This window comes from Lasiosphaeria miniovina (assembly GCF_030549165.1).
Source record: "Lasiosphaeria miniovina strain SMH2392-1A chromosome Unknown B0T26scaffold_5, whole genome shotgun sequence".
Lineage (NCBI taxonomy): Eukaryota > Fungi > Ascomycota > Sordariomycetes > Sordariales > Lasiosphaeriaceae > Lasiosphaeria > Lasiosphaeria miniovina.
In genome coordinates this window covers 1770446-1797247 of record NW_026848224.1, presented here as the reverse complement: position 1 = coordinate 1797247, position 26802 = coordinate 1770446, and the positions used below count along the sequence as shown (strand labels likewise).

At 56.9% G+C, this 26802-nt stretch overlaps 8 protein-coding genes across 8 annotated transcripts; 4 read left to right on the top strand and 4 right to left on the bottom strand.

The window, feature by feature from the left end:
- Positions 1-3400: 3400 nt before the first annotated feature.
- On the bottom strand, positions 3401-6016 carry B0T26DRAFT_832117 (c2 domain-containing protein). Its single transcript, XM_060447478.1, has 3 exons — positions 5923-6016; positions 4885-5848; positions 3401-4820 (listed from the first exon to the last, which is right to left on the bottom strand). The coding sequence occupies exons 2-3, from the start codon at positions 5697-5699 to the stop codon at positions 3896-3898; spliced, it is 1740 nt and encodes a 579-aa protein (XP_060294220.1). The 5' UTR covers positions 5700-5848; positions 5923-6016; the 3' UTR covers positions 3401-3895.
- Positions 6017-7397: 1381 nt separating this feature from the next.
- B0T26DRAFT_753073 (uncharacterized protein) lies at positions 7398-8643 on the top strand (the record flags this gene model as incomplete). Its single annotated transcript, XM_060445615.1, has 5 exons — positions 7398-7461; positions 7584-7808; positions 7890-8068; positions 8215-8481; positions 8551-8643. 5 exons carry the CDS (start codon positions 7398-7400, stop codon positions 8641-8643), a joined length of 828 nt encoding a protein of 275 aa, XP_060294219.1.
- A 316-nt stretch (positions 8644-8959) lies between these two features.
- B0T26DRAFT_348445 (uncharacterized protein) lies at positions 8960-11708 on the bottom strand. Its single transcript, XM_060434538.1, has 4 exons — positions 11616-11708; positions 11308-11533; positions 11099-11223; positions 8960-11029 (listed from the first exon to the last, which is right to left on the bottom strand). The coding sequence occupies exons 2-4, from the start codon at positions 11524-11526 to the stop codon at positions 9388-9390; spliced, it is 1986 nt and encodes a 661-aa protein (XP_060294218.1). The 5' UTR covers positions 11527-11533; positions 11616-11708; the 3' UTR covers positions 8960-9387.
- A 2342-nt stretch (positions 11709-14050) lies between these two features.
- B0T26DRAFT_753071 (trafficking protein particle complex subunit 10) lies at positions 14051-18893 on the bottom strand (the record flags this gene model as incomplete). Its single annotated transcript, XM_060445614.1, has 2 exons — positions 14051-18801; positions 18860-18893. The coding sequence occupies 2 exons, from the start codon at positions 18891-18893 to the stop codon at positions 14051-14053; spliced, it is 4785 nt and encodes a 1594-aa protein (XP_060294217.1).
- Positions 18894-19396: 503 nt separating this feature from the next.
- B0T26DRAFT_650084 (uncharacterized protein) lies at positions 19397-20667 on the top strand (the record flags this gene model as incomplete). Its single annotated transcript, XM_060438151.1, has 2 exons — positions 19397-19604; positions 19691-20667. 2 exons carry the CDS (start codon positions 19397-19399, stop codon positions 20665-20667), a joined length of 1185 nt encoding a protein of 394 aa, XP_060294216.1.
- A 215-nt stretch (positions 20668-20882) lies between these two features.
- On the top strand, positions 20883-22641 carry B0T26DRAFT_348412 (uncharacterized protein). Its single transcript, XM_060434537.1, has 2 exons — positions 20883-22199; positions 22281-22641. Exons 1-2 carry the CDS (start codon positions 21098-21100, stop codon positions 22466-22468), a joined length of 1290 nt encoding a protein of 429 aa, XP_060294215.1. The 5' UTR covers positions 20883-21097; the 3' UTR covers positions 22469-22641.
- A 172-nt stretch (positions 22642-22813) lies between these two features.
- Positions 22814-24790, bottom strand: B0T26DRAFT_780836 (terpenoid cyclases/protein prenyltransferase alpha-alpha toroid; the record flags this gene model as incomplete). The annotated part of the gene is made up of 3 exons (XM_060446698.1): positions 23689-24790; positions 23587-23632; positions 22814-23523 (listed from the first exon to the last, which is right to left on the bottom strand). Exons 1-3 carry the CDS (start codon positions 24364-24366, stop codon positions 22814-22816), a joined length of 1434 nt encoding a protein of 477 aa, XP_060294214.1. The 5' UTR covers positions 24367-24790.
- A 412-nt stretch (positions 24791-25202) lies between these two features.
- On the top strand, positions 25203-26217 carry B0T26DRAFT_348217 (increased loss of mitochondrial DNA protein 1). The gene is made up of 3 exons (XM_060434536.1): positions 25203-25499; positions 25587-25725; positions 25809-26217. The coding sequence occupies exons 1-3, from the start codon at positions 25362-25364 to the stop codon at positions 26132-26134; spliced, it is 603 nt and encodes a 200-aa protein (XP_060294213.1). The 5' UTR covers positions 25203-25361; the 3' UTR covers positions 26135-26217.
- The last annotated feature ends 585 nt before the right edge of the window (positions 26218-26802 follow it).

Below are 26802 nucleotides of genomic sequence, written 5' to 3'. Positions count from 1 at the left end.
CCGATGCATGACTCAGAGCTTCGATCTATTTCCGATTAATATCGTCGCAGCGATTCAAGTCTTCGTAACAGCCAACTCACTCTCGCCAATCAATCTTGACCTTTCGTTATCTCACATATCTTTCTCAGCGACGTGGCCACCTACTAGGCATCAAAGCCCTGGGTGCAGTCATCGAGCACGCAGTACTGGGTAGCCGCGATTACTCCACTCTCGTAATATTGTGGTAATATAACATCTAACTAAAGCCGAGTTAGCTACGGACGGAGTTGCAATCTAGGCTATAAGACAAACTCGGTAGTAACTCCGGCAAATAATAGGTGAGTAACGCCCCGAGCAAGCAAGACCCGGTATATATCAGTTCCCTAAAAGCTCCCCTTTCTAGGCTTGTCAATCACCGTCTCGCCGGGCCACGGCGTTAGCTCATCAATGATATCGTGGCTATACTCGCCCCTGACCAGGAGCCGGCCCATAGGGCCTTAGTCACCGATGCCCATGGTATGGTGGCCATAGGGAGACGAGATCTGGCGGAGCCTCTTTGCGGCCGGCAGGTCTGCGAGATCTGGTTGGTATCCTTCGCGGGTGTATATCACATAGCCCCCAACGGGGCGAAAAATATCGAGGACTTTCCGGACGGTGGGGACAATAGCGCGGGCCCTGGAAAAGATTTCATCGTTGCCGCACTGGACGGAGCCGAAGCTGCCGGGGTCGATAAAGTCCCTCTGGATGTCAATAATAATCAGAGCGGTGGTGGCAAGTGGAAACTGGAAAGCGTAGGGCTTGGCGCTTAGGAGAGTGAGAGTCTGGCTCGGCGTAGATATGGTTGGACAATAGACAGCGACAGGGCCTTTGACGGAGACAGGGCCTTTGGCGTATAATGGATCTCAACTCCAACACCCCAGACAGTTCTGATCTCGGACAGGCCGACCGATTTTAGACTACGGCGGAAACAATACAAAGATTTTACGAATAAGCAAAGACTCTTTAATCTAAGAAAAATATAACAACTTGATAAGGCGATATGAGGTCTATCCCGGTCGGGACTGGTGTTACCGAGGTGGTGAAGCGAAGCCGGGCGCGAGATTCGGCCGAGGATGGATATACGGATAAGAGGTCCACCGGCGGCGATGACCAGCAATTGATAGCAACGCCGTAGGCAGTTATCGGGCCTCGAGCGTTAGTAGCTAACCGCTTATATCTAGACCAAGCCCGCCGGGCAAGGCCTTATCATTAAATCTAGAGCCCATAGCATTGACGACATTGGCCTGTCGGCCCCCGGCTTTCAAGCCACTTCCAGCATTGGCATTGGCGGCCACTGGCCCAATGAAACCTAGAGGCGCCCGGCAAGTGCCGTATGTATAGCGAGCTTGTAGTTATTTCGACGTCATTCCAAAGTTTTCTACCCCTCACCATACTCATATCGCGGCCTTATATCGCTTACTACGGCACGCTTTTAAAGAGAAGTTCAATTGGGTGAGTTTCGGCTGTCTATAAATTAAGATAAGAGTTCGTGCCTACCCACTCTCCCAGCTCTCTAAAGTCGCCAACGAAATCCTGCACTGAGCTAAAGTATATCTCCAACCCTTCTCCGAGACGAATGACTGACCTCCTACAGGCTAGCATAATGCCAGACTCTGAGTGCCCAAACAAGTGCAAAGGTGGCAAAACCCCAGAAGGCTATACTTTATGCGCGGCGTATCCAAACAAGTACAAGGGTGGCAGAACCCCAGAAGGTACTGACTGCACTTTATGTGGGGCAGGGGGAGGGAGTGGATGAGAGCCGGGAACTGAGAGATCTCGATGCATGTTAGTTTTGGATGAGACTCATGTACAGCACGGAAGATTTAGGCGCAAGAATACATTACGTATGAAAATTCATAATTACTTTACCCCAAAGCACTTTTACCCCAAAAGACTCTGATAACCTCGGCAAGCCAATTCGTACCAAATGCACTAAATGTACCACATGCGCCAAATGCACCAAATTCACCCAAATACCCAACTGCACTAAGGGTGTGTCGTCTGGAATTGACCCACTTTTCATGGAATTGGACAGGCCCTGGTTGACATGCCTCTGAACTTCCTTCATTCTTTGTTATTTCCTTCATTCTTGACTCGGAATGCCCTCATTTCATTCGGAATACCCCCTTTCGGGCTGATTACAACGCCTCCCTTGCCCTCTCTCCATGAGTATAAGGAAGCGTTCTTTTCTGTACTCTTAGACCTATTGGGCAGACAATTCAATGCGCTGTCAACTACGATCGCGTGCAACAGTTATGAGCCCGGTCTAACCACCACAAATCGCTTCCGCAACAACATTTCGGCACCTCATCTCCAAGCTTGTGTTCCCAGTCAACAGACCCCTCTCAACACCTTTCAAACCTTCCTTCTTCCTTCTTTTCTTCGTTGATCAGCCAATCTGACGATGACTTCCTCAGCCACGGCAGCAACCACCCTCTACAAGCCCGTTCTCACACGCCCGACAGAATGGCCTGCATGAACCGCAACCGTGGATGAAGGATCGCGGGATATATGATACGTAATTAGAGCGTGCTCTTTTTGCCAGGGCACGGTTATTACCTCTGGTAGGTAGACACACGCAGACAGACACGACGGGGCTGGATTTGGAGATGTGTCTTCCGGTTCCTGTAGAGCTCAGACATTGGAGAGCTGCTTCGACTTTGGACGCTGCACAGGATGCGGCGCACTACCAAATAGATAGATTTAAGCATTAGGTCTTTATTCACCCTTGATCCAGACTAAAGTACCTAGACTACGTACTTATGTACAGTTCTGCGAGCTTTTGTGGGCTTTCGAGAGACCCTTAATTACGAGACCGATGCCGTCATGTCTCATTCGCATGCCCACCTAGGTAGACCGCAATGTGCTCACATCTCGACTACACTCAGACGCAACAGACATCACCAGGTGTGCTGGACACTCCGCCCCAGCGAGACCCGATTATTCAGCTGTTTGAATTCCAGTTCTAGCAGCTCGTCATATTGTGGCGTCCCATGTCTCGCATGGCTACCGAAGGTAGGTAATGACCAGGTCCCGTCCTCAGTCAACTACCCCCTCCTCCTGGTCCTTCTAAGCACTCAAAGTTTAATGAAGGTAAAACAGACTGGAAGGATTAATTAGTCGCCTTACAATATTCGGCGAATTGTAGAGACTCAATTAGAGAATTGGAAGGGTCGGCTTGTCTTATGGCCACGATACACAGTAAAACGGCCCCTAGATATTTGGCACTGCTTGGGGATCGCCTAATTAGCCCTTAACGTCGGGGCCCAATCTCCGCAAGGCTCTACGCGATAAATAGACAAAACCACATACTGCTGACGTAACCAGGGCACCCACTAGCGGAAAGGGGGAAAAGGGGAAGGGGGAGAAGATTAAGAATGAATAAGTTTCCCAGAACGTCAATTGTTTGATTTTCTTGACTAGTAGACAGCAAAAGTCCATTTCCCAGTGACTATCTTATCGTGGACACGGTGCTTGAAAGACGCAGCAAAACGGCCTAGCAACCCGGAGTCGAGCCAATGCTAGAATTAACGACACTCATCCTTAAGTTCTCCGCCTCGACATCTGACCGTTGATGACACATATAAACCAAAGGTAGGAAAAGGAAATATAGACCGGTGAACGATGGACCCTCTGCCGCGAGGCGTTTAACATAGAAGAAAAAAGTCTTGCCAAGAAACGGAATACAATCGTGAATATCCCAAACGCGCAAAACGAAAAGGGGTAAAGGGGAACAGACCACGAACCCACTCCCTAACTCACGACAAAGTAATAGAAAGTGCCACCTGCGCCGCCTGGTCCGCCGTCGATCCTCGTATCCGGAGTATTATTATTTTATCAGTGCAATCCATTCACCACAGCGAGGCATAACTCTTCGTTAACTGGCAGGAGCAGCCGTAGCTGTCTTGCTCCCCTCGCCCTCGCGACCGAAATACCCCTTCAACTGGGTCGGATTTTGCAGTACATCGAAAGCACGCTCCTTCTTGGTCCGGACTGGCACATCGTCGTCGTGACCATGTTCCAGATCGCCAAGGCGACTTTCATCGTCGGAGCTGAAGCTGCTGCCAGTCGGGCTGCGGTTGAGGACCATCTTGACGCGCGGGCCCTCACGCTTCTTGGCCTCGAGCTGGGCCTTCTTCATTTCCACGAGCTTGTCGTCGGAGCAGTTCATGGCCACAACACCGATGCCGGGAAGATTGCGCTCGAGAAACCCCTTGAGGTCCGGCAACACGGACTTGTCCGGGCGGTAAGTGCCGCTGTCGTTGTCAATGATGAGCTGGTAGTGGCGCGGGTCTTTTGGTGGAGGGTCTTTAGGAGGTCCACCCGGCAGATTATCGTCGCCCGGATGCGTTGGTTCGCTCGGCTGCGGGCTCTCGCTCGCGTCGGGGTGGGCAAGACGTCGGATAAAGAACTCGCCCGAGCAAGCAATGTATGTTGCCACATCCGAGTGCATGGTGTGCTTGCTCAAGAGGTCGATGCCAAACTCCTTTCCGGTCTCGGTGAAGCGCATCATGCCGTCGAGCGTGATGACGTATGTAAACACGCGGCCGCCCTCGTCAAAGTGCACCATCTTGAGGAACTGCAAAGACGCCTCCTCGCTGCAAGGCTTAAACGAGCCATACTCGGTGCTTGAATCATAGTTGTACACACGACTATGCTGCTTGTGGAGGGCTTTATTCAGGATACGGCCTCTAAGGCCGTGCGAGGAGAACATCATGCCAATCACAGGGCGGAACTCGACATAGCGATGGTAGAGCTTGGGCGGCACGGGGCCGGACAGCTGGATCTCGTTTGCCTGGAAGCTGTAGTAGTTAAGGTGTCAGCATTTCTCGTAGTCGTCGGGCCAGGGGTGAGCCATGTACGTACTCGTATTTTTTGGTCCCGCCGTCATTCTTGTCACCAGCGGTAGGCGCACCCTTTTCTGCGTCTTTTTCCTCGTCCTTGTTGACTTTGACCCCGGTCAAACGACCAATCATGGGACTAAAGTGCCGGATCCAGACTGTCGGCCCCACCGTGTACATTTGGCCGTGAGGCGGATCGGACCTGCCCAGGACCTCGATGCTAAGATAGAGCCTCGGGGTCATGGAGACATTGCGGCAGAGGGCGCTGGACACGCCGCTAAGGAGGTAGGCTCGCTTGCTCCCAGAGCGTTTCTTTACGTCAAAGACACGTTCGCTGAAGCCCCCCCAGTATTCGTCGACATGGCGCTCCGTGATGGTAACATTGCCGAGGCGGTCGTCGTGGTCGGGCCAGTCTTCGTCGTAGAGCCGGCACTTGAGGGTAAATCCCGAGGAGGGGACGTTAGCGACAATCCATTCCTCGTCCCACACAGGCTCGGTGGTGGCCCTGAGAGTGTGGGTTCGGCGGGTCAGAGGGGGGTCTTCCTGGTGTCTTGTCGGTGTATCCGTTGTCAGGGTGGCGTGTATAAAGGGGTCGGCAGCGCTGGTTCGAAGGTCTGCGATGGGGAGATTCTCTGCCTTGTGGAACGTGAACTTGACAGTGTAGCCAGGCGGGGCGTCGGGCAGGGGCGTCTGGTCGAAGCCGCCCGGGGGCTTCTTCTTGTCCTGGAGCTTTTTCTTTCGTTCGGCAACCTTTTTCTTCAGGTCGCTGGTGGCAGCCGAGCGCGGCCCGTGGGCGCCGTCTTGGAGCCGCTCAGCATTTTGTTCGGGGAAGGTAGACATGACGAGGGGGAGGCGGAGAAGCGGGTAGGGGGGTCCGGGGGTCGTGGCGTTGCCAAGACGCGCCTTGTCAGGCGTGAATAAAGGCGATTCGTCGCGAAGAACGGGAGATGCAAAGTCGATCTTTTGGCCAGGCAGCGGAGCAAAAGCGCCTGCAATCGACGCTAGGAAGTCAGTGTCGGTACGAGCCTATCGCACAGGGGGCAGAGCACAGAGGAACGCCTACTGGAAGCACACAGCAGTTCGAAACGATGCTACAAGTAGATAATGGGCAGCCGCGACTAAAGGAAAAAAAAACCAGTGGACGGTGGAGGTGGAGGTGGAGGCCCGATCAATGCAGCTTGCCTAAGATTGCTGGAACTCATTGGGCGCTTGTCCCCGAGGGTTGGGGAAGACTCCTCCCAACACCGCGGGAAGCTTGTGACGTCATTGGCTTCAATCTAATTGTCGGGTTCTTGGCCTTGGCAGGGACCAGCAGCGGGCCAGTGTCTCCGCTTTCCAAGCGCTACCCTAGTAACTTGACCAGCAGGGTGGGGTCGCTGGGCTGGGCTGGACACAATGCTTGGTTCAACGGCAACCTAAAAAAAGCGTTTCTTAAGCACAAATTCCGTTTGCACGATTTGAAGATCGAAAGAAGCATGTCGGAATATCCAGTTGCCTGTTACAGAAGAGCTCAGCCAGGTCCAACCCCGGGTTAGATCCCTCTAATTAGCGGCGCTTGGAGAGGCACTAGGTACCTCGCAGCCCACGCCTCTTAAGATGCCAGCCCCGAGTCCTGAGAGACGTCCTTGCCAATATTTTCGGTTCGTTTGAATATTTCACCGGCATCTCATCCCTTCAGAAAGCGATGTTTGCGACTTTCTCGAACCCATTCACAGCTTTACAGTATGGGCAATCCGAAGGCCTGGTGAAGAATTTGACATCTCAGTAGCAATACCGATAGTAACCAGAGCTGTCGATTGAGACATGATTCAGTCAGGTATTGGCCAAAAAATGGAAAACGCTTATTTCGGCGCACGCAGAATAGTAAATAGATTGGCGAGATTGGCGAACCTAGGTTGAGCAGTGTTCAACTCAGGTGAGTAAGGATTGAGTAAGGTCGATGTACTGATTGATTGCATGGCAATGAAACGTCGGGATTCGGCAACCGTTTGGAGTCTGCGAAGACGGCGAGACTCGGCCTTGGCGGCAGGTCATTTTTAGCAGTGGGTTGCTGACTTGCGCCAGGCTCCGCAGACGGCTATATGCAGGCCTCTGCAATGGCCATAAGTGCTGAAGTCCTTGACCCTCGGTCCAATCCGGCTGGAGCGGCGGGTCGGCTTCTGACTAGCTGGTCGGAAATTCCGTGCCTCGCGACCCAAGCCGTGGCCGAGGTATCCCACATCGCGATGCTGCAATACTATGAAGATGGCTTGGCAACGCCTGGTACTTCGGCATCGTCGACGCAACACCGGCGTCACCCGTAATAACTCCTCAGACATGGACCTCCACTAATTTGTATAGTATGGCCCTCTCTCGCCGTTTCCGGATTCCCCTTTGTCTAGTTCCATAGCCTCATTACATTCTCATCTCACTATATTCCTGCAGTCCACTAGATAACTCTTGATTTCTGATTCAATCTCGTCTCTCACTCAACCTTGTGCTTGATCAGACACATTGACTCCATTCTCACTTCAACTCCAACCAAACCAAGTCCCCACCATGCCCGAGATTCTCATCGGCGACTACTCTTCCACCGTCTCAAGGAGATTGGCATCGACACCGTGTTTGGTGTTCCAGGAGGTAAAACTGAATTGAGACTGAAACTATTTCAAGCTCCTCAAACTCTAACATTGGCCAGACTTTGAGCTGGCCCTGGTCGACCTCGTCCCGCACAACGGCCTCCAGTGGATTGCACCCCCGACGAGCTCGTCGGCGCATATGCGGCCGACGGCTACGCGCGAGTCAAGGGCGCCGCCGCCCTGGTCACCACCTTTGGGCCCGGGGAGCTGAGCGCCCTGTGTGGAATCGGCGGCGCCTACTACGAAAACGTGCCCGTCGTCCACATCGTCGGCTACCCAACCATCCCCGCCCAAAAGAGCGGCAAGATTCTCCACCACACTTTGGGAGACGGTAGCTACGAGTGGGCAGCCCCTTTTTTTCCCCTTTGAATCTCGTGCCACCGCTGGCGTGCTAACAGACCTGCTCGTCTAGTCACTATGTCAAGATCTCTGGGAGCTCTCATGCGCTACTACAACCTTGAAAGACCCAACTACAGCCGTGGCCGAAATCGACCGGGTCCTGAACGGTACACCTCCAGCCTTCACCCGCTGGTCGACGCCCTCAAGATCCCCGTCTTCGTCACCGTCATGGGCAAGGGCGTCGTCAACGAGGTACTACAAGGGCTACTACGGCGGCGCCGGCTCTAATCCCCCGACTGTCAGGGCTGCTGTCGAACAGGCCGACGCCGTTCTGTGACTCGGGAAATACCCCTCCGACTTTAATACGTAAGCTTCCGGTCTATTACCTCTCAGGGCAGGACCTGGATCCCCTGTTGCTGATAACGCGTGCCATGCCCAGCGGGTTCTTCACCGAGATTGCCGACCAGTCGTTCATTGTCGACTTTCAGCGCTTCTTCTGCGGCTGGGACGCTGCGTATAATGATGTCTACCCCTGGGACTACTCGGCCATCTTCAAGGCGCTCGCGACTGATGTGCCTAACGTCAAAAGGTTCAAGACCACGACCGCCGCCGAGCTCGACGCCCTGCTCGCCGACGACGAGTTCAACTCGGCCACCTATCCCCAGGTACGTCTGACCATTCTTCTCCCAGGTATTTCAGTAAAACTGACCTGTTAACTAATGTCTTTCTGGCAGTGCGTCGACATAGTCATGGACCGCTACGATGCGCCGACGGCCATGAAGGCCCTGTTTGAGTTGAAGGCCAAGAACTCGCAGAAAAGCGAGTAATTACATGTGTATTTTTGACCGTTTGGTGGGGTCTGGGGGCATTGGTGTTTCTTGGGTCGGCAGCGTTTGGGTGGGATGTGCTCGATTCAAAGTCGTATAGATTTCTGATGCTTCGTTCAAAATGCTGTAGCGTCACGGATGGAAACGGAAAATGGTATGTTTAGATTGACATTAGCTTGCAGTTTTTGCGCACTCACTCGGCAACGTGTGTTTAAGCAAGCCAGAGCCGAGATGAGAATAAACATGCACGATTTGTTCAGATTGGAAGTCTTTTGCTAGTGAGACAATTATTCCACACGACACCAGCGTTCACGGGCCTGTCATAACTCTCTAAAGGCTATGTGAAACTAAATTGTTTTTTTCGTCTGGGTGCCATGGTTTTGATCAAGAAGAAGCGCTTTCTGACAGTGACCAAGAACTTTTCAACAGCAAGCTACCTCTTGTCCTCTAGTCCTGGTGACGGCCAGGCACATCTCGGACCGAAGCAAGAGCTCTCATCCACTGTTGACAGCTTAGAGTAAACCGATAACAACAACAACAACAACGCCGCTTGCGCCTACTCGACATGCTTAAACCGATTCACCTAGGTAGCCCAAACTGTTGCTGCGCCGGACAAAACAAAAACAGAACCCAAAACAGATCCCCCTTTAAAATCCTGCAACGGCAAGCCCACCTGAACCGCCACACAACTCACAGCGCACAACGCACAGTGCACAATGCACAATGCACAATGCACATCAACCATCAGCCATTAATACCACCAGGAGACGCCACGCCCAAGGCATCGCACCACAAGCGCTCAGCAATCTCATCTGCAGTAGTACCTTGCTCAGGCCAGGCGACGCGCGCCAGCATAGTACGGGCCGTAGGCCAGTCAGCGACGCCTGCGGCGCGGCTCCACACACGCAAACGCTCGGCGAACCAGGCGCGCATGGACGGGACGTAGGAGGTCTCTTCATTATCCTCTTCTTCCCGGGCTTGGTATTGGGGCTGCGACTGCGACTGCGACTGCGACTGTGATTGTGACTGTAATCGCGGGTGTGTCTCTTGGGCGAGGAACCCGCCGCTGCCACTGCTGTTGGCGTCTTCGTCACTGGATGAGTCTGAGTCGGCGGCAGACTCGTCCGAGGAGTCTGACGACGATGCCAGTTGGTTCGGCCATAGCTGGTTTGAGCTGTTTGTGAATCCCGCTGAGGTGAACCGTGGCGGGCGCGGGTGCTGCGGTGGCTGTGTCTGTGAGACAGAGGCGGCGTTTCTGGCTACTGCTGCTCTGCTGTCACTGCTGCTGCGCGTGCGGCGGCGGCGGCGCGAATACGGCTCGTCCGCGCCCGTGTCGTTGTCGCTGGCGTCAGCTCCTTCAGGCGGCGGCGGCTGCCCGCAGGTGAACACGTCGTCTGGCCGCCGCACAGCCGCTGCCATTGTCAGAGCCCCCACGGCGACCTGCCATAGCCACAGCTCGCTGCTGTGGGCGCCCTGGCGCATGGCGGCCTCGGTATGATTGATATCAACGCGCAGCGTGTCGAGAAGCAGCCGCAGCAGGTGCGGGTCGATGGCTGGCTTTGGCTCTGCCGCCGCGTCGCTGCTGTGCTCGCCCTCGTCGTCGTCCCACAGCGGCGCCAGCACCACGTGCAGGTAGAGATAGCCTGCCGTGGCCCAGGCGCGGCCGGTGAAGGGGAACACGGTGGCGGGCAGCCGCTCGTAGGGGTATTGCTGCCGCGGCAGGGCTGCTACTTCGTGCTGGTGCTGCGAGAGGCGGGATCTCGCTCGGTGGGACGCTGTCGACGCCCCGTTCCCCCCTACTCCGCTAGTAGCCACCACGATGGTCTCTAGTGTGGGAGACTGGAAAGAGTGCGGGTCTGGCTGGGGTCTGGCGTGGCGGTCGGGCGGCGGGTAGAAGAGCCGGCTGACGATGTACGACTCTGTGTCGGCTAGCAGGATGCTCACGGCATCCTTGACGAGGTGGCGGCCGTCTGGTGGCATGTTGAACGCGGCTGGCACGCCGCCGGGCCGGGGCGGCAGCAGCGGGCTGTTTCCCCTCGACGGGCTGCCCGAGAGATCCGGACGGTACGGGCTGGGGGCCGTGCTGGCAAAGGGGGCGGCCGACACGGATCGGCGCCCGTCGAGCGGCGCGCATAGCAAGGTGAGGTGGCGTAGTGCTATGGCTAGAACCTCGGCCTCGGCGTCCGACTTCCACGCCTCAATGTCTGGGGTTGTCGCCAGGTAGAACGGCGACAGCTGGGTGGCGAACGGCGCCGTCGAAAACAGCGGCCCGGGCGGCTTGGTGTAGTGCGGCCGCTTGTGCGTCGCGAGCTCCGAGTCCTCGGCCACGATCCGCTGGACCTCGTCGCTCTCGAGCCGCTGAGCCGCGGCTATGAAACTGCCGGCCCTGTGGACAGCACGCACTGTCAGACAACTGGAAGTAAACAAGAGGGATCGGGGAGGGTGGGGGGCATACATGAGGATAATTCTCTGCAGGATGCCGAAGAAGCGGTGGTGCCACTCCTCCGGGCGGTCTTTGTCCACCAGGGTGAATAGCCCGTTGAGATGCGCCTCTGCTGCCTCGATGTCGCCCATGCCGCTCTATGCGAGAAATCAGAACCAGCCACTCTCTCCGCTCCGTGATCAAAAACACGACAACAACAAACAATAGAAGAAAAGAAGTACCTCAGTGAGCGCCAGGGCGGTAATTAGAACCAGACACCCGTCGCTGGTGGACTGGACGGGGTCCGCGATCAGGCCGTTGACCTGGCGCATGGCCTCGAGCTTGTGGTGCAGATACGTCTCTTCCATGTCGGTGGCCTGCAGCGACCCGCGCAGCCGCGAGTAGTTGAGAGCCGTCATGAGCAGGAAGGCACGGAACGTCTCCGGGCATGTCAGGGCCATGGCCACGCTGTGAGGGGTCCGTCAGCCTTGTGTGCGATGTGATGCGGTGTGGTGCGATGGGCAGTGAAAGAAAACAAACAGAAACGCACAATCGACTGTTGGGGCTTTGCTTCGCCGCCGTGTAGCTGAAGATTCGGTAGTGAGCGACTGGAGAAGGGAGGGAAAACAGGGCAGACGATTAGCATGTTGCTCTCGTGTCTTGTTCGTTTAGGTGCTGCTCACAGTGCTGGAACAGCTCCACGGACCTGTGCCGCATCTTCACCGGCAGCGAGTTGAAGGGATCTATGGACGAGGACCCGGGTACAAGCGGTCGGGGCTGAAGCTGCTGTTGCTGCTGCTGCTGGCCTTGCTCGCTCGTCGTCGGGGTTCTGGTCCCAGACCCGGATGCCACCCAAGTAGCCTCCGTGTCTGGGTAGCCGCAGTCGCCGCCGCGGGTGAGACAGTTTGTGCTGCCCAGAGAGAATCCATTGTCAGCTCCATGATATCGCAACACGGGTTATCTCGTCATAACATGGCAGCTGGCAGCAGCCGCCGCCGTCTTTTGACGCGCCCTCCGCCTGCGTTGTACGCTTCTTCTGAGGAACTGATCACATAATCTTCCACTTGATCTTGCCATATTTTGGACGACTTGTGGGCAAAGGGGGGTTTTGGGAGGGTGAATGGTGCAAGTGGTGCATGTAGGAATGCCAACTAAGCTTGTTCTGCCGCATGCAAGGGCTGCCTGCTCGGGTGGCCCGGGGATATCGTGGGCACGACGGGTTTGGTTGCTGGCAGGGGCTTACCAGACTGGCTTCACCTCGTCACATCTGATATGACGTTGCTTGCACGTCGAGCAGCCGTTGCGGCTCCTCTTGTGCGCACGGCGCTTACGACCGCGCTGGTTTTCCGAGGCCATGCTGCGATGGGTCAGTAAGGCGCCCCGGCGGGGGTTCTAGATAATAAGGAGGCTTTGGCAAGGGCTGCTTTCGATCCAGGTCCTCGTCCGAGACGCACGCCAACAGCGCTGGCTGCTGGCTGCTGGCTGCTGGCTGCTTCCGAACAGGGTAACTAACGAGACGAGTGTTGATATTGACTAGACACGATACGATATATACTCTGGCCAGGTGAGAATCTGTCCAGACTCGCCGAGAAGCCGAAGCCTCCAGGGCAGACCAGGGTCCTTCCTTATATGGCGGTAATTCGACTCGGCCATGACACCATGCCATCTTCTCCGCGGGCTCGCCATTGTGGCCACTATCGTTCCAGATGACATAGGCCCCCTTGGCATCCGTCCATCGGACGGGGGCGATCTTGAAGACCGGCAAAGGCAACAAAAACAACGAGCCCACAGCTGCCTGGCGCTGACTCACTGTCTAACGACCGGCTTCTGTGACGGTAAGTTCATCCATCCCCGAGTCTCTGTGTGTGCTACCCCAAGGATGTAGCGCGCAGGTGAGGAGCGAGGTGTTGATGCTGGAGTGTTCAACCCTCCGAACCCCCGTCGTTCCAACGATTTCGCCGCGCTCCTCCCAGAAACATGCGAAACAACCAACCAACGCCTGCATGTGGTTGGGCCTGCCTTATTGTCAAGCAAGCCCCCCAAGTCAGACAGGGGCTCGGCGCAGCCCGCAACCCGCGGCTCCAAGGCGGAGGCTCGCCATCATCGCACAATGCGTTTAGCCTCTCTCAAGCCTCACTAATGCCGGAATTTGTAAGGCATCGGCAACGGCAACGGCTAAGCTGGCTTCCCACCAAAGCAGCGAGTATCGCGGGGACCATGGTAGCCACGACTTGGAATTGCAGATGCCAGAGCTTGGGAACGTCGGGACCAGCGCCGGTCTCCGGCCAATTAACCCACACCTTGGCGCTAAATGTGGGCCCCGGTAGGGCTTGCCTCGGGTCGCCGTCCCCGGGTTGGTGGTAACACCAAGCCTGCAGCAGTGTCGGGCTGTCATGCTACCTCAACACACCCTCGAGAAAGGTACTAGTCGCAACGCTCCGGGCCGTCCCCGATGTAAGTGGGTCTCGATAAGAGATCCGAGGCTCTGTTTTGGCCGGCGTAAGCACCGGTTTGCCGGCTTGCTACTTTTGTGCTGAATCAAGTCCTGATTTATGGCCGACGGCGTGTAAAGAAAGGCCTAGAGACGAATCGAAGGCTTGTTCTCCTGCGTCACGTTACTTTCGTCACCTCGTGTCCAGCAACTGGGTCACCGCCTTCTGCCATCCCTCGTCTCCCACCTCCATCAAACCGCAAACACCGGCTTGGGGGACTGTAAGAGGCGGTCAAAGACCGGGCAATTTTGGATCCAGTGCCGACATGACTTGTTTTGCATGTCGAAGGCTCGCCCGGGGCATTGCTCGTGCAGACACGGCTGCGAGATCCGCCTCGAAACAAAACTTCATATTATTCTTCATGTTGGCTTTGGTGCTAGACAAGGGTCACCCATCAGGTCACAGCCTGCTGCGCAAACCGAGACGTCATCTTCCCCGGCCTTTCTTTTATCTTTCCATGACTTTATGCAATAGTCGTCCAGTGATACTGCCATTAGACGACCGCCCTCCCGCCTCCCAATCCGGAGCGCTCGCTCTCCAGCACCAGAGGTCCTCCGCCAAGACCGCTGGCGTCGAGGCTGAGCGTGACCCTGGAACGGTCAGAAATAACATTGATGGTCTCTCCAAGATTGCGGTAGTCCGTCTCGCAATGACCATGTCCAATGCTGAGACCTAGACCGTCTTCCTCCCCCCCTATGCTGCCTCTGACCTCGCGAATCTCCACGCTGGGATAAGGCAACCACCCTTCACGCAACGGCACCAAGAGCAACGGAATATCCGCTTCAGTTTCGGGAGTCGACGTCAGGTCCGCGTCATTTTCCAGGTCTGACATTGCCGGTATGACAAAGTGGCCCTTTCTCCGCCCTCCGAGAAGCCAGGTGTCTGCAGGCGCCGTGATCTCATACCCAAACTCAAGATCCCGAGACCTTGCAATGGGCGCCGTCTTTCCTTGCACAGACTCGGCACCTGATGTGTCCCATCTGCGCGTCCACCGGAGGTGTAGTGTGGCTGGCAGGAGCTGGTTGATGCAAACGGTCGGATGTCCTTCATTGTTTGTCAGGGACCCAATCGGATCTTGGACCTGGCTATTGGCACTCTGGTCGACATGTTTGGGGGTGGTGTCTATATCGGCAGTATGCACAATGGTAATCGGAGGTACGTCAACGGGAATTATAATCGAGTTTGGCTGCACGCTTGCCGGCTCCGGGTGCGGCAAAAGAAGCTTGGGGTGGGTTTTTAGCCAGTCCAGCACGAAACTTGCCAGCTCTGTCGGAAGGCTTTCCCCCTGCGGTCCAAGCGTAGACTCGAACCCCGGGAATTGCTTGTCCCACTTGACATCTCCAAGCATACTTGTTTGTAGTTCGCCGAGAAGAGCTGCTTTCTCAAGTTCGTACGGTGACAGCCCTGTCTTGACCCAGGAGAGAACTTGAGCCACAACCAGCTTTGAGTACTCTCGTAAAGGCGTCTTGCCAAGATCTTCGTTGAGCGTCCTCTCAAACAGTGCTTCAATCTCTTGGCTCAATACGCTGTAGTAAATCCGTAGATATAGCGTCCGCTTAGTCTTGGGGGCAAGTTTCGAACCTGGCTTTCTCGTGATTTTGTATAGCAAGCTCGCGGGCTGTTTTGGGAAGACGACGATGGGGTGGCTCGGCGGCATCCCAAAATGGGATTCAAAAATCTCAGACCCTACAAGCTCGCTCATGAACACCCTCAGGGGGCTCGCACTGGCTGTCGAGACGGTAAATCTCGAGAAGAGGGCATCATGCTTAAAAACGTCTTGGACGTTGACAGCTAGCTCAAGAGCAATGGGAACAGACAAGGTCCGGGAAAAGGTGAAGCTTCCTCTGTCGGTCGAATAGTCCACCTCCACTTTAATGGCCACCGTGAGCAGCTCATGCTCAACAGTGAATGGGAACCTGAGCCTGACGGATTCATTGGCCGGCACGGCTCCGAACGTGAAGGACCCGCCCTCGGATCGCTTCAAAAGTTGAAGCGGGCCGAGAGCTACCGTCTCGGCGATCAAGAGTCGCAACCCGCCAGTCGCAGCCTTGATCTTGACTTCGCAGCTCGTGACTGTGTTCCAGCCAGTCAGCACCTCGAGATCCAGCGAGTTGTTCTTGTCCAACTGGATATCTTTTGTGGCGGTAAGACGCGCGTCGAGCGTGCTTGTGCGCTGGTGGAGGGTGACACGCGGACTCCTCAGGACGGTCGAAAGCTTGCCCACAGGTTCCCCGACAGTCCGTTCATAATGCAAGCGCATATTACTGCTTGACAGGCGGATCTCATCCACCTCGTAGCTGCCTGCTATCATGGCCGTGCTTTGCAGTTCCACCTTGTTCCGTCCGGGCTTAATGGTCACTGGGCCTTTAGCTTGAAGCCAGATCTCCCTGTTTCCTCCGGCTGAGGGACTCGTAATCCGCAAACTGATCGTGTCTGCCTCAAACTCGTCCACAACAAGACTGTGGAGCTTCAAGAACAGCGAGAAGCTATCCTGGTTGTCGTCATAAACTGGGGGCCCGTCAAGTTCCACGTTGCCGAAGAAGCTCACCAAGGGGATGGTGACTTCTTGCTCAAGCGTTGCCGAGACGGTTAGCAAATCCGTGAGAAAACCAGAAATTGCCGACGCTTCAGGGAACTGTTTCTTGGCTCTTTCTGCGACACGGAATCGAGACTTTTGCTGCAGCCTCTCCAGTTCGGCGGCGGCAGCCTTTGAGAGAAGCTGGCGAAGGGCTTTATTGACGTAGTCGTCCATTCTCTGGAGCTTCTTCAGGCATCGCGCATACATGACGAGCATGGAGAGCTCTAGAAGGCTCCAGCCACCCTCTCCGAAGAAAGGAATAACTCGGTAAAAGTAGAAAGCCGCCTCTCCGAATTCGCCAAGATGAAACTTTAGAACGGCAAGATCGGCCATGTTGGCCTGAACAGAGTGGTCGTGGCTCGCTACCGTGTAATGGCGGAGCGACTTGTCAGTCAGAGTTTCGTAGAGTCGGTAGAAGTCATCCTTGTTGTCAAGAGCTGTGCGGAGAAGCTCATTATCCAGGCCGGCTATCGATGCCGGTGACCGCACGTTACTCTCTGGGGTTGGCTCTTTCTTGTCTTCTCCGTCGTCAAGGCTGATGTCCTCCATATCGGCGACGCCGCTCTCCCCGACCACAGGCACCGAGGACCAACCATCAGACCAACCTCTCTTCTTGCCACACTCTTCGAGAATGTTTCGAGACAGCGCGTATAGCTCAGCTCTCCGCGCAGCCAGTTCTTCGAGGCCAGCCTTGAGATATGGGGTAGCCGCGTCGCCTTCGGGCAGGCTTGACCTCCGGCCCGGGCCAGGAAATCCGATGGGACTGAGCGGAGGATTCTGTCCAGCACGTATGTAAAGAGAGGTGCTCCTCGCCGGGTGGATCATTGTCTTGGGCTCTGGTATGGAGGCCTTTGGCTCCTGTCCGCCGGGCTCTGGAAAGGTAGACGGCGGAATAGGCAGCGCCTTGGTAGATGTCTGGGCCAATATTTGCTGCGCAATTGAGAATGCAAAGGACGCGACTATGTTATCGACAACCTCGGACAGTATCGGGTCAACAACGGCCGGCTCGGCGTCCCCGGCCCCTTCCCCCCGTTTTGCCGATGTCAATGCGGACATGAGATCCCTCCTGCTCACCTGCGAAACAGCAGGAACAAACTCGAGCGTCCTCCTACAGATCTCGGCCAAGTGCAGGAGATTCTCAGACTCGTCCGTCACCTTTGGCGGCGGGGCTCGAGGGGCGACGCCTCGCGGCACCAGTTCTTGCAGTTCCCTGAGCTTGGCCAACAGCTCCTCTCTGGTGGACGACGCGTTTCCGAGACGGAGGAGAAGGGACATTTGGCGGGCAAAAATATAGCACCGAAAATCGAACAGTGAGACGTTATTTGCCAGAATCAGCTCACGATACTGTTTTCTCGTCGCGCTGATGGGAATCCTATCGAACAAGTCGGCGCGCCCCTTCTCGCTCGACTGCAGGTCCACGGCCTCCTCTTCGTCAAATTCCATGTTCCCTCGGGAAATCTGGCGCATTGCCCTCTGGGCTGCCTTTTTGAGCTCCTCTGTGTAGGACAAGAGGGCACCGCCGTGGGCTTCAGCGGAGCCCGCGATGGCTTGCGCCTGGATGATAGCGTCCAGGCCTACGCTGAGCTCGTCATAGACAACCAGGGCGTCCTCGACGAGACCGACGCTCTCGAAGCCGCGGGCCAAGCCCTCCTTCAGGATGAAAAATGTGCAAAAGTTCCAGCCGGGAAGGCTTCTCTGACCATCCCTCTCTTTGATGTCTTCCTCGTACTGGGTCACGCGTGTATCAAAGCTAGATAGTATGAGCTCCTTAATCTTCCCAATCAGATCTGCCCACGCGTTTTCGCTGTCCTGCTCAGTCTCTTGGTATCCGGTAGGAACGGCAGGCACCACGCGTGGCAAGAGGTCGTACGGCACGTCATTGATGCCGATGCGGATCTGCCTGACCCTGTCAACGGCGTTCTTGCTGGAGCTGTTGAAATCACTCCGCATCTTCTCGAGCAGGGTGTTCGAGCCGCCCCGCCACCGGGATGCTGCCGTCTTTGTGATATCTGAGCTCGAGTCCGGCGCTTTACCGCCTGTCATTCGAGGCTGCGTGGCTGCGACCGTGTTTGGGAGCACCACGTGGATGATCATCCACTCGAAGGCATCGTGGTTCTCGGCATTGTTGACCAGCTTGCCCTGCGAGACTGGTGTGTTTTCCTTGAGCCACTCGCGTACCTCTGCCCGCGTGGTCGACTTGTACGCGTCATTGTCGTCGCATCTTACGAGCAGAATCTTGAGATACGGGGTGCGGCGAAGCCCAGGAATCTGGTGACGGCGCTCTTTGGGGACGGCAGCTCCCGGAGGACGGAGTGTGGGACCCATTGTCTCGGTCTGTTCGATGGAGGCTGAACGGCCGCCGACCGGAGTGTTCTGGAAGCCATCATCGCGAATGGCTAGGCTCTCGGCGGGGGCAGTTGGGTTTGGGGTTCCGGCCGCAGTTGTAGCTACGGTTACGGAAGGCGGCGCGAGTTGGGGGTGGTTCGGTGTTAGGGGTGAGAGGAGCTGCGAGTAGTCGGTACCCGTGGGCACGATCTCGACATGGAGGGTGTGGATGGAGCGCACCGGCCCTGCGTGGGACTGCCAGTTGAGGTCGCGGAGGGGAAGTCGCGGGATCAGCCCGGGGGCCAACAGCTTGTAGACATCGTGGGGATCGAAGTACTCGACTGCACGCGCAACGGCGAATTAGACAACGGCTGGAGAACAGGAGAGAGAGAGCACTACCTGTGACCTTGGACGACGACGAGGGCTGTTCCATGCTAGACAGCACTGGGCAGGTTTATAGCATGACCCTCGCTCAAAATCGCATATGAAAATGTTGCTGGCCGGTTACTTGGCTTCAATTGGCACCAAGACACAATCAATCCATAATACCTGAATGTTAAGCTGGTGGTTGTTAAGTGGTATCCAGGCCGGCATCTATTCCAGCCCTCACCGCTTTCCCACCTAGGTCCGGCCCCTGTCGCACCTCAGCTCGGGGTTTTTAGGCTGTGCCCCAGCGCAGATCCCCTCTTCACCCAATCTTTACTAGCGGCTGTTTTGAGTGCCCCACCCCGCCGTGCCGCGGGGCATTGTCCAACAGCTTTTTACAGAGCGACTTTGGATGCTGGAAGCTTGAGACAGATACTTCCAAGTTGCGACTCCCAAGATTCCCTACCTGCAAGGAGTCGTGATTTCCTGGTCGTTGCTGAACTTGATTCATTCTTCTTCCATTTGACATATAAATTTTTCAGGTGATAGTTTCGCCGAGACAAACACGCCATGGCGACTCTTCAGGCCATCAAGTATTCGCGGGGCAAGCTGCAGGTGCTAGACCAGCTCAGGCTTCCCCACGAGCACCACTACGACGAGATAACAACTAGCGAAGAGGCGTTTGACTGCATCAGGTCTATGAGGGTGAGAGGGGCACCCGCGATTGCTATCGTCGCCGCCCTGGCCCATGCCGCGGAGTTGCACAATGGGAGCTGCAGTAAGTGAATTCGAAGCTGGTCCGTACCGTCGTTCCAGGGCGCTAGCAAGCAGCGCATGCCCTGACATGTCACTGTACCGCAAAAGCCACAAACACGCCAGAAGAGACCATCGCGCACATCGACTCGCGGCTAGACTACCTCAAGCAGAGCCGGCCAACCGCCGTGGACCTCTCCAACGCCATTTCACTTCTCAAAGTGGCCGTCAGAGCCGCCGAGATCGACGGGTTAGAGCACCCCGAAGCCAAAGAGGCGATCCTGAACGCGTACATCGAGACCGCCGAGGATATCCTTGCGAGAGACCTCGAGAACAACACGGCCATCGGCGCGTTTGGCGCTGGCTGGTTGCAGCAGCAGCACAATTCCTCGCCAGACCGCAAGATCTCGGTCCTTACCCACTGCAATACGGGGTCGCTGGCCACATCGGGCCACGGGACGGCGCTAGGCGTCATACGCACGCTGCATTCCCGGGGGCTGCTCCAGCACGCCTACTGTACCGAGACGCGGCCGTACAACCAGGGCAGCCGGCTAACGTCGTTTGAGCTCGTGTTCGAGGGGATCCCGGCGACTCTGATCACGGACAGCATGGCGGGATCGCTGTTTGCGGTGCAGGGCGCGGCCATGAACATTGGGGCCGTCATCGTGGGCGCGGACCGCGTCGTGCGCAACGGCGACACGGCCAACAAGATCGGCACGTACTCGCTGGCGGTTCTGGCTCGGCACCACGGCATCAAGTTCGTGGTTGCGGCTCCCACGACGAGCATCGATCTGGTGACAGAGACGGGTGCGGGCATAGAGATTGAGGAGCGCAAGCGCGAGGAGCTGACGCAGATCAGCGGCCCCGTCGTCAACGCTGACGGCAGCGTTGATACTAGCCGCACCGCGCGGGTTGCTATTGCTGATCAGACCATCAACGTATGGAACCCGGCGTTTGACGTGACGCCAAACGCGCTGATCGATGCGATTGTGACGGAGAAGGGGACCGTCGTGAAGGGGGCCGACGGCAAGTTCGACTTCAGCGGCGTGATGCCCGAGCGATGGGCTGCTCTTGTTGGAAAGGCATGAGTGATACTTGGGGTTCGCCGACTTGGGCGATATGCAGCAGATTTATGGCTAGCACGGCGGAGAGATTCATGGTGTTTTGAGCTTCTCCGTTCTGACGTTGATATCCCAAAATTTAGAGTCAATTACCATACGGAGTAGAAAGACTGCTTTTCAACGATTTGGTTGTTTCCGTAATTATTCGGGCATGCTGGTAATTTCACGTATTTCCCCTGAACTCCAGTGTCCGAGGCACCCCGCAGCAACATCGGATTTTGGATTAGTAGTTGGGGTAGTCTAGCGGGATGACCTCATTGTGCCTCTTTTTGGGGTGCTGTAGATGGGATGGGGCGCCCAACATCTCCTGAACAAATTTAGCACTTTTCTAGCGATTGAAACCCCCAAATTGCACCTCTTCGGGTAAATCAGAAACCTAAGAGAGGCAGACCCAAAAATGAAGCCATTAACCCACTTTCTGCTCGGCTGGTGCGTCAACAGTGCGGCAGCGTCCGTCCCTGGCCCCCTCCAGCTACGAAGCCAGCAGCAGCAGCAGCAACCAATATTCAGCGGCGCCGAAGGAGGCGCGTCGACGACCACATCAAGATCCGCTCCGGCGTACCGCGAGAAGCTCCTGTCGCTGCACAAGAGCCTGGTCGACATCCCCTCTATCAGCGGCGCCGAGACCGACGCGGCCGAGTTCCTCGCTGGCTACCTCGAGAAGCAGGGCTACCAGGTCCGCCTGCAGGAGGTCCCGCCCCTCGACCCGAACAACACCAGCACGCCCGATGCAGCAACCAAGCGTTACAATGTCATCGCGTGGCCGCACTTGGAATACCCGCACCTCCCGCGCGTGCTCGTGACGTCGCACATCGACGTCGTGCCGCCGTACATCCCCTACTCGATCGACAGCAGCAGCGCGCACGACGTTAGCTCGGACACGCTCATCCGCGGGCGCGGCTCCGTCGACGCCAAGGGCAGCGTGGCGGCGCAGGTCGTGGCCGTAGAGGAACTCATCGCGAGCGGCGCCGTGCGCAGCCACGACATGGTCCTGCTGTACGTCGTGGGCGAGGAGACGCGCGGCGACGGGATGAAGCACTTTTCGCGGTCGACGGACGTGGGCGGCCGGTTCGAGGCAGCCGTGTTCGGCGAGCCGACGGAGAACAAGCTGGCGTGCGGGCACAAGGGCAGCGGCGGCGGGACGGTGCGGGCGCGCGGGAAGGCCGGGCACTCGGGGTATCCGGAGCTAGGCAAGAGCGCGACAGAGCTGCTAGTGCGCGCGCTCGTGCGCATCGTCGACGCCGACCTCGGCAGCAGCGAGCGCTACGGCAACACCACGGTCAACATCGGCACGCTCGAGGGCGGCGTTGCGGCCAACGTCATCCCCGCCCACGCCAGCGCGCGCCTCGCCATCCGTGTTGCTGTCGGCAACCAGACCACCGGATCCGGGATTGTGAGGAAGCGGGTCGAGCAGATCTTGCGCGACACGGACCCCGACGCCTTCACGCTCGACTGGTCCGAGGGGTACGGGCCCATAAGGTGCGACTGTGATGTCGAAGGCAAGTCTTTCTTTCGCTCCGTTCCTGCCTAGGCCAGGTTTCGTTTTTACCTGGGGCACGTGTAACTGACTAAGCAGACAGGCTTCGAGACGTTTGTGGCCAACTACGGGACCGATGTTCCGAACCTCGTCGGCAACAACGTCAACTACCTCTACGGGCCCGGCTCGATCCTGGTTGCGCACGGCGACAACGAGGGCCTCCGAGTGCGGGATCTTGAGGAGGCTGTCGAGGGTTACAAGAAGCTAATTCTGCACATACTGCGCGACTGATTCCATAGCCTATGGTTTGGGAGTTTTGGTCAAAAAGGAGAAGAAAAGTGTTTAGACATGTTTTCAAGACAACGCGATGCATGTCTTGATTCAGTAGCGAGCGGCTTTGGATATATATACCCATAATCTATATTAACTACCTCACTAGAGTTGGAACCAATTGAATTATTAGTCTATTAGTTTTGATTGTCAGAGGAAGGTCTATCCGTATAAATAAACATAAGTAAAGACCCTCCCTGGCCATCGGTGATTTTGCGAGCGAAGGGCCTCGGTTCGTGTCTCTGCCGAATCTGCCCCTTTTCAAGCAGTGGCTGCCCCAGTGACTGCCCTGGGGACAACAGAGCTTCACCCCCCGACGGCCGCCAACCAGCCGGGCTTCGTTCCGCGCACAGCCAAGCCCATATCCACGAGTCCTTGCGCCAGCGACCCGGCCGCGCCGCCCCGACCAGCCGTCTTCAGCAGCCCCCGCCGCGCCTTCTCAATAGTGCGCACCGTCTCAACGGGCACGGCCAGGGAGCTATCGCACGGCTTAACACCGGGCTCACCCATAACGCCCAGGGTGGCGAGGCCAAAAAAGGCGTGGTACACGTCGGGCGGGCTGCCGGGATACTTGCCGAAGCCGCCGACGCGGTGCTGCAGGCGCTCGAGCAGGAAGCGGCGCGAGGCGGCGCGCTGCACGACGTCGACGCGGCCGAGGTTGGCGAGCGCGGCGCCGACCCACCAGCAGTAGCACGTGTCGGCGATCTTGTTGCACCGCCCGTTGAAGCCCACGTGCCGCGTGTTCTCGTCCAGCGCCAGGTCGCCCAGCGCCGCCGGCAGCACGAAGTTGACCGGGTCTTCGTCCCGGTCGAAGCTCTCGGCCGCCGCCCCACCCCCGTCCCCGTCCCCGTCCCCCAGCGGCAAGAGGTACACAAACTGCCGCGACGCCAGCCAATGCACCAGCCCGGGCTTGTCGCGGATGCCTTGGTGCAGCCAGCTGGCGTGCCCCGCCGTGCTGCCCTCCCACGGCCGGTCGAGCAGCGTCAGCGCGCCGATTGCGCAGTATGCGTAGCCCGCTGTGGTTCTAGAGGTCAGCGGGGAAGTACTCGGATGCGGTTGAAGGGTCTTTGGATTCATACCATGGGGTTCCTCTTCAGAGCTCCCGGCAAAGCCACCATCGTAGGTCTAGGGGTGTAAGCAAGTGCCAGAAAGTCTTTTGGGACCAATCATGTAGTGTGTACCTGGCTGTTGAGAATATACTGGACGAGCTTTTCCGTGTTGAAATCCTCAACCCACGCAGCATCACCCTCCTGCACATCACCCCGAAGAATCCAGCGGATGCACGTCGCGATATAGCAGTAACGCATGTCGTAGCCGCCGCCGATGAACCAGCCGCGGCCAGGCAGTTGCAGGCGCGACTCGCCAAAGCTGCCGTCGTCGCGCTGCAGCTGCCGCAGCCAGCGCAGCGTCTGCACGCGGTCGATGCCCCTGAAGGCGCCTTCGGGGTCGTCGTCGTCGGCCAGCAGGGCGAGCAGCTGCAGGGCAAACAGCAAGGCGGCGAGGTTGGCCAGACCCGTGTGCTCGGCCGTGCGCGTGCCCTGGTCAAAGTCCCACTCGTCGTAGTCGCCAAACGGGGGCACCAGCGACGACGTGCCGCAGAAGCCGCCGGCCGAGTGCTGGTGCGAGAGAACCCACTCGCGCAGGCGCCTGCGGTGCTCGGGCGGGATCAACGGCTTAGGTGACCACCCGCTGGCCGGGCCTGACGGGGTGAGCAGGGTCACGGAGCTCACGATGAAGTAGGCCAGTGCCATGCGGTTGGTCTCGTTGGAGAGATAGAGGTCGGGAAGCGGGTACTGGAGACACATCTTCCAGTACTTCAGGTGCCGCACCACGTCGAGCGACGGCTCCGCGTCAGCCATGCTGCCGGCCGTCTTTATATGCGTACGAGTAGCGTCCGAGAGTGGCCAGCAGTTAGGGAGGTGTAGGGACTCTGTGGTAGGTATTTGTGTCTATTTGCGGTCAAGCCATGTACTCCAGACTTCTCGGTGCTCCGTTGCGGGCAATGGCTGACAATCAGATGCTTATTTTGTGTATGAGCTGAAGGCGGGCTACAGACAATAGAATTAGATGCAGTTCAGATCTGCTCATCAAAACTATTTGAAATCAGCCAGTTTCTTGGTGCAAGGCGTTTGATGGGTAGGAAGCGCTTGTCATTTGAGCCATCAGTGTCACCCACTCGCCCCGTTATCACCGCCGTCGCCGTCGCCCAGAGGTGCTGTGCTGACTGTGAAAGCTTGAGGTCGCTTGGGGCTTTAAGCTCCAGCCACAGACGTGTTCCCCGCATGCTGTGGCTGGGAAGCTTGCGGGGCATCATTCGCAGGCCTCCAACCCATCCCGATCAGCGAGTCCAGTGTCTTATCGCGGCGACGTGGCCGATAAGCCACCCCTGAAGGGTGACGAAACGGCGAACAAAAAAAGGGCCCGACGACGCTTGCGTCCCGCCATGAGACAGCAAGCACAAGCTCGTGTAATACTTGTCCCAAGGCTTTCACGAGGACAGCAAGCCGCGTGATGCCACCGTCCCAGGTACCTCATTTGATCACTGCCAGGCACCAAAGATACTTCTCCGCTTCAACTCCCTGGGGCCTGACCTGAGCTAGCGCACCACCACGGCCCAGACCTGAAGCCTCGCCCTAAATCAGCACCTGCCTAGCAGCTTTACAAGTACAAATACCTGACAGGGAGCAGGCCTTCCAAACCGGCCTGGCGCCGTGCGACGACAAGGAACACGAGGCGAAGAAAGAAAAACACCAGGCCGATGAAGTTGACTCGAGTCGCCGCATCAACTACCTTACCTACCTAGGTAGCTACACTTTTGCGAAAGACCAACGGCGTCCAAACCCCCACCGCAGCCATGGCGCTCATATCGGCAAAGACAATCATCACGTCCCTGTGCCTCTTCCACATCACGCTGGGCTTCTTCTTCCTGACGAGCCCTGGGTCCGTGGCCGACCAGGCGCTGGTCTACCTCCTGGGCGAGGCGATGGGACTGGTAAGCCGCGCCCTCCTTTCACATTTCATTGCTGTCTGCCAGCCAGGCGCGCACATCTAACCCTACCCTCTTACCCTCTCTCGCCAGCCACACTCGCGCAACTTCGAGTCGCGGTCGCCCGCGCTCGCCTTCCTCGCCGTGGTTCTCGGCATGCTGGGCATCTCGGACATGGTCACGCTCAGCCTGCCCGACGAGTTCAGCATGGTACACCACTGGGGGCTACAAGGTTTGTTCCGTCCTCCTATCTCGTCCCCTCTCCCCTCTCCCCGTCCGCGTGCCGCTCACTAACTCTCACTTTCCCAAACGCAGCACCCCTCCGCTTCACCTTCTCCTTCGCCATCGTGCTGTACACCTTCTTCTTCAGCGCCTCGTCGCCGTTCTACGCCGACCTCCTGTCCGCACCGCCACCATCCTCATCAGCCGACCCCTCCTCTCTAGGCGGCTCATCCGCCCCCGGCGGCTACGCGCCCTCGGGCTGGGGCGGCGACGCGCTCAAGAACCGCCTCTTCTTCGCCTTCATGTTCGTCGAGACCGTCAGCTGGTTCTGGGTCTGGGTCACGCTGCAGGAGGAGAACCGCGAGGCCGCCGTGCGCGCCCGCAAGGCTGCCCGCCGGAGGAGCAGCCACGACTATTGAGTACGGGAAATACCAGACGTAAAAGAAGAAAAAAATGGAAAAAAAAATTGGAAAAATGGCATTTGTTGCAGTAGTTTTGTTTTGCCGGCGGTAGTGAACCCCTTTTTACTTTGCATGGTGCGGAAAGCTTAGATGGGGATACAAGGGGAGAAGAGATTGTCATGTCTCACGAGAAAATATGATGAGCGCCTTTCTTTTCTTTTCTGTATCTATCTTGTTTTTTTTTCAGCTTTGGCATTTCTCTCTCATGTCCATCCATCGAGGGCTTTTGTCTTTTCCGTCTTTTCTCTTCTCTGATGTTTCTCCTCTCGTCCTTTTCTCCCACATCCTCTATCTCTATTTCGGTTGTGGGTTGGTTGTGGGTTGGTTGTGTGCATAGCGAGGAGTGACGGACAAGGCAGTATCGCGCGGGTTTGAGGAGAATGACATGCATGTACGGTACAGTATGTGTGGCTGTACGTAGCCGGGCGGGTGTCTGTTTGTTTGCTGTTTAGGGAAGTCGTGGGAATGGCTCATCCCATAACGGCCATCTATTTTTCAAAGTTGGCCACATTTCGTCTCTTGCGGAGGTTGTCTTGAGACTTCTGTTGGGATGGAGAAAGCATGGAGAAAGCTGCGATATAGGATGGGGGAGACGTGCCAGGCAATTAGGTTTAGGTTGTGAATTT

What these genes read in the sequence shown, in the direction of transcription:
- B0T26DRAFT_832117 (XM_060447478.1), bottom strand. Translation starts at nt 5,699, where the DNA reads ATGTCTACCTTCCCCGAACAAAATGCTGAGCGGCTCCAAGACGGCGCC. An exon ending in GGCGGGACCAAAAAATACGA is followed by an intron (nt 4,821 to 4,884) that starts GTACGTACATGG and finishes TAACTACTACAG; the next exon opens with CTTCCAGGCAAACGAGATCC.
- B0T26DRAFT_348445 (XM_060434538.1), bottom strand. Translation starts at nt 11,526, where the DNA reads ATGGCCCTGACATGCCCGGAGACGTTCCGTGCCTTCCTGCTCATGACG. An exon ending in CCGCCCTGGCGCTCACTGAG is followed by an intron (nt 11,224 to 11,307) that starts GTACTTCTTTTC and finishes TTTCTCGCATAG; the next exon opens with AGCGGCATGGGCGACATCGA. An exon ending in CTGCAGAGAATTATCCTCAT is followed by an intron (nt 11,030 to 11,098) that starts GTATGCCCCCCA and finishes TGCTGTCCACAG; the next exon opens with GGCCGGCAGTTTCATAGCCG.
- B0T26DRAFT_348412 (XM_060434537.1), top strand. Translation starts at nt 21,098, where the DNA reads ATGAAGCCATTAACCCACTTTCTGCTCGGCTGGTGCGTCAACAGTGCG. An exon ending in GTGCGACTGTGATGTCGAAG is followed by an intron (nt 22,200 to 22,280) that starts GCAAGTCTTTCT and finishes CTAAGCAGACAG; the next exon opens with GCTTCGAGACGTTTGTGGCC.
- B0T26DRAFT_348217 (XM_060434536.1), top strand. Translation starts at nt 25,362, where the DNA reads ATGGCGCTCATATCGGCAAAGACAATCATCACGTCCCTGTGCCTCTTC. An exon ending in TGGGCGAGGCGATGGGACTG is followed by an intron (nt 25,500 to 25,586) that starts GTAAGCCGCGCC and finishes CTCTCTCGCCAG; the next exon opens with CCACACTCGCGCAACTTCGA. An exon ending in ACACCACTGGGGGCTACAAG is followed by an intron (nt 25,726 to 25,808) that starts GTTTGTTCCGTC and finishes TCCCAAACGCAG; the next exon opens with CACCCCTCCGCTTCACCTTC.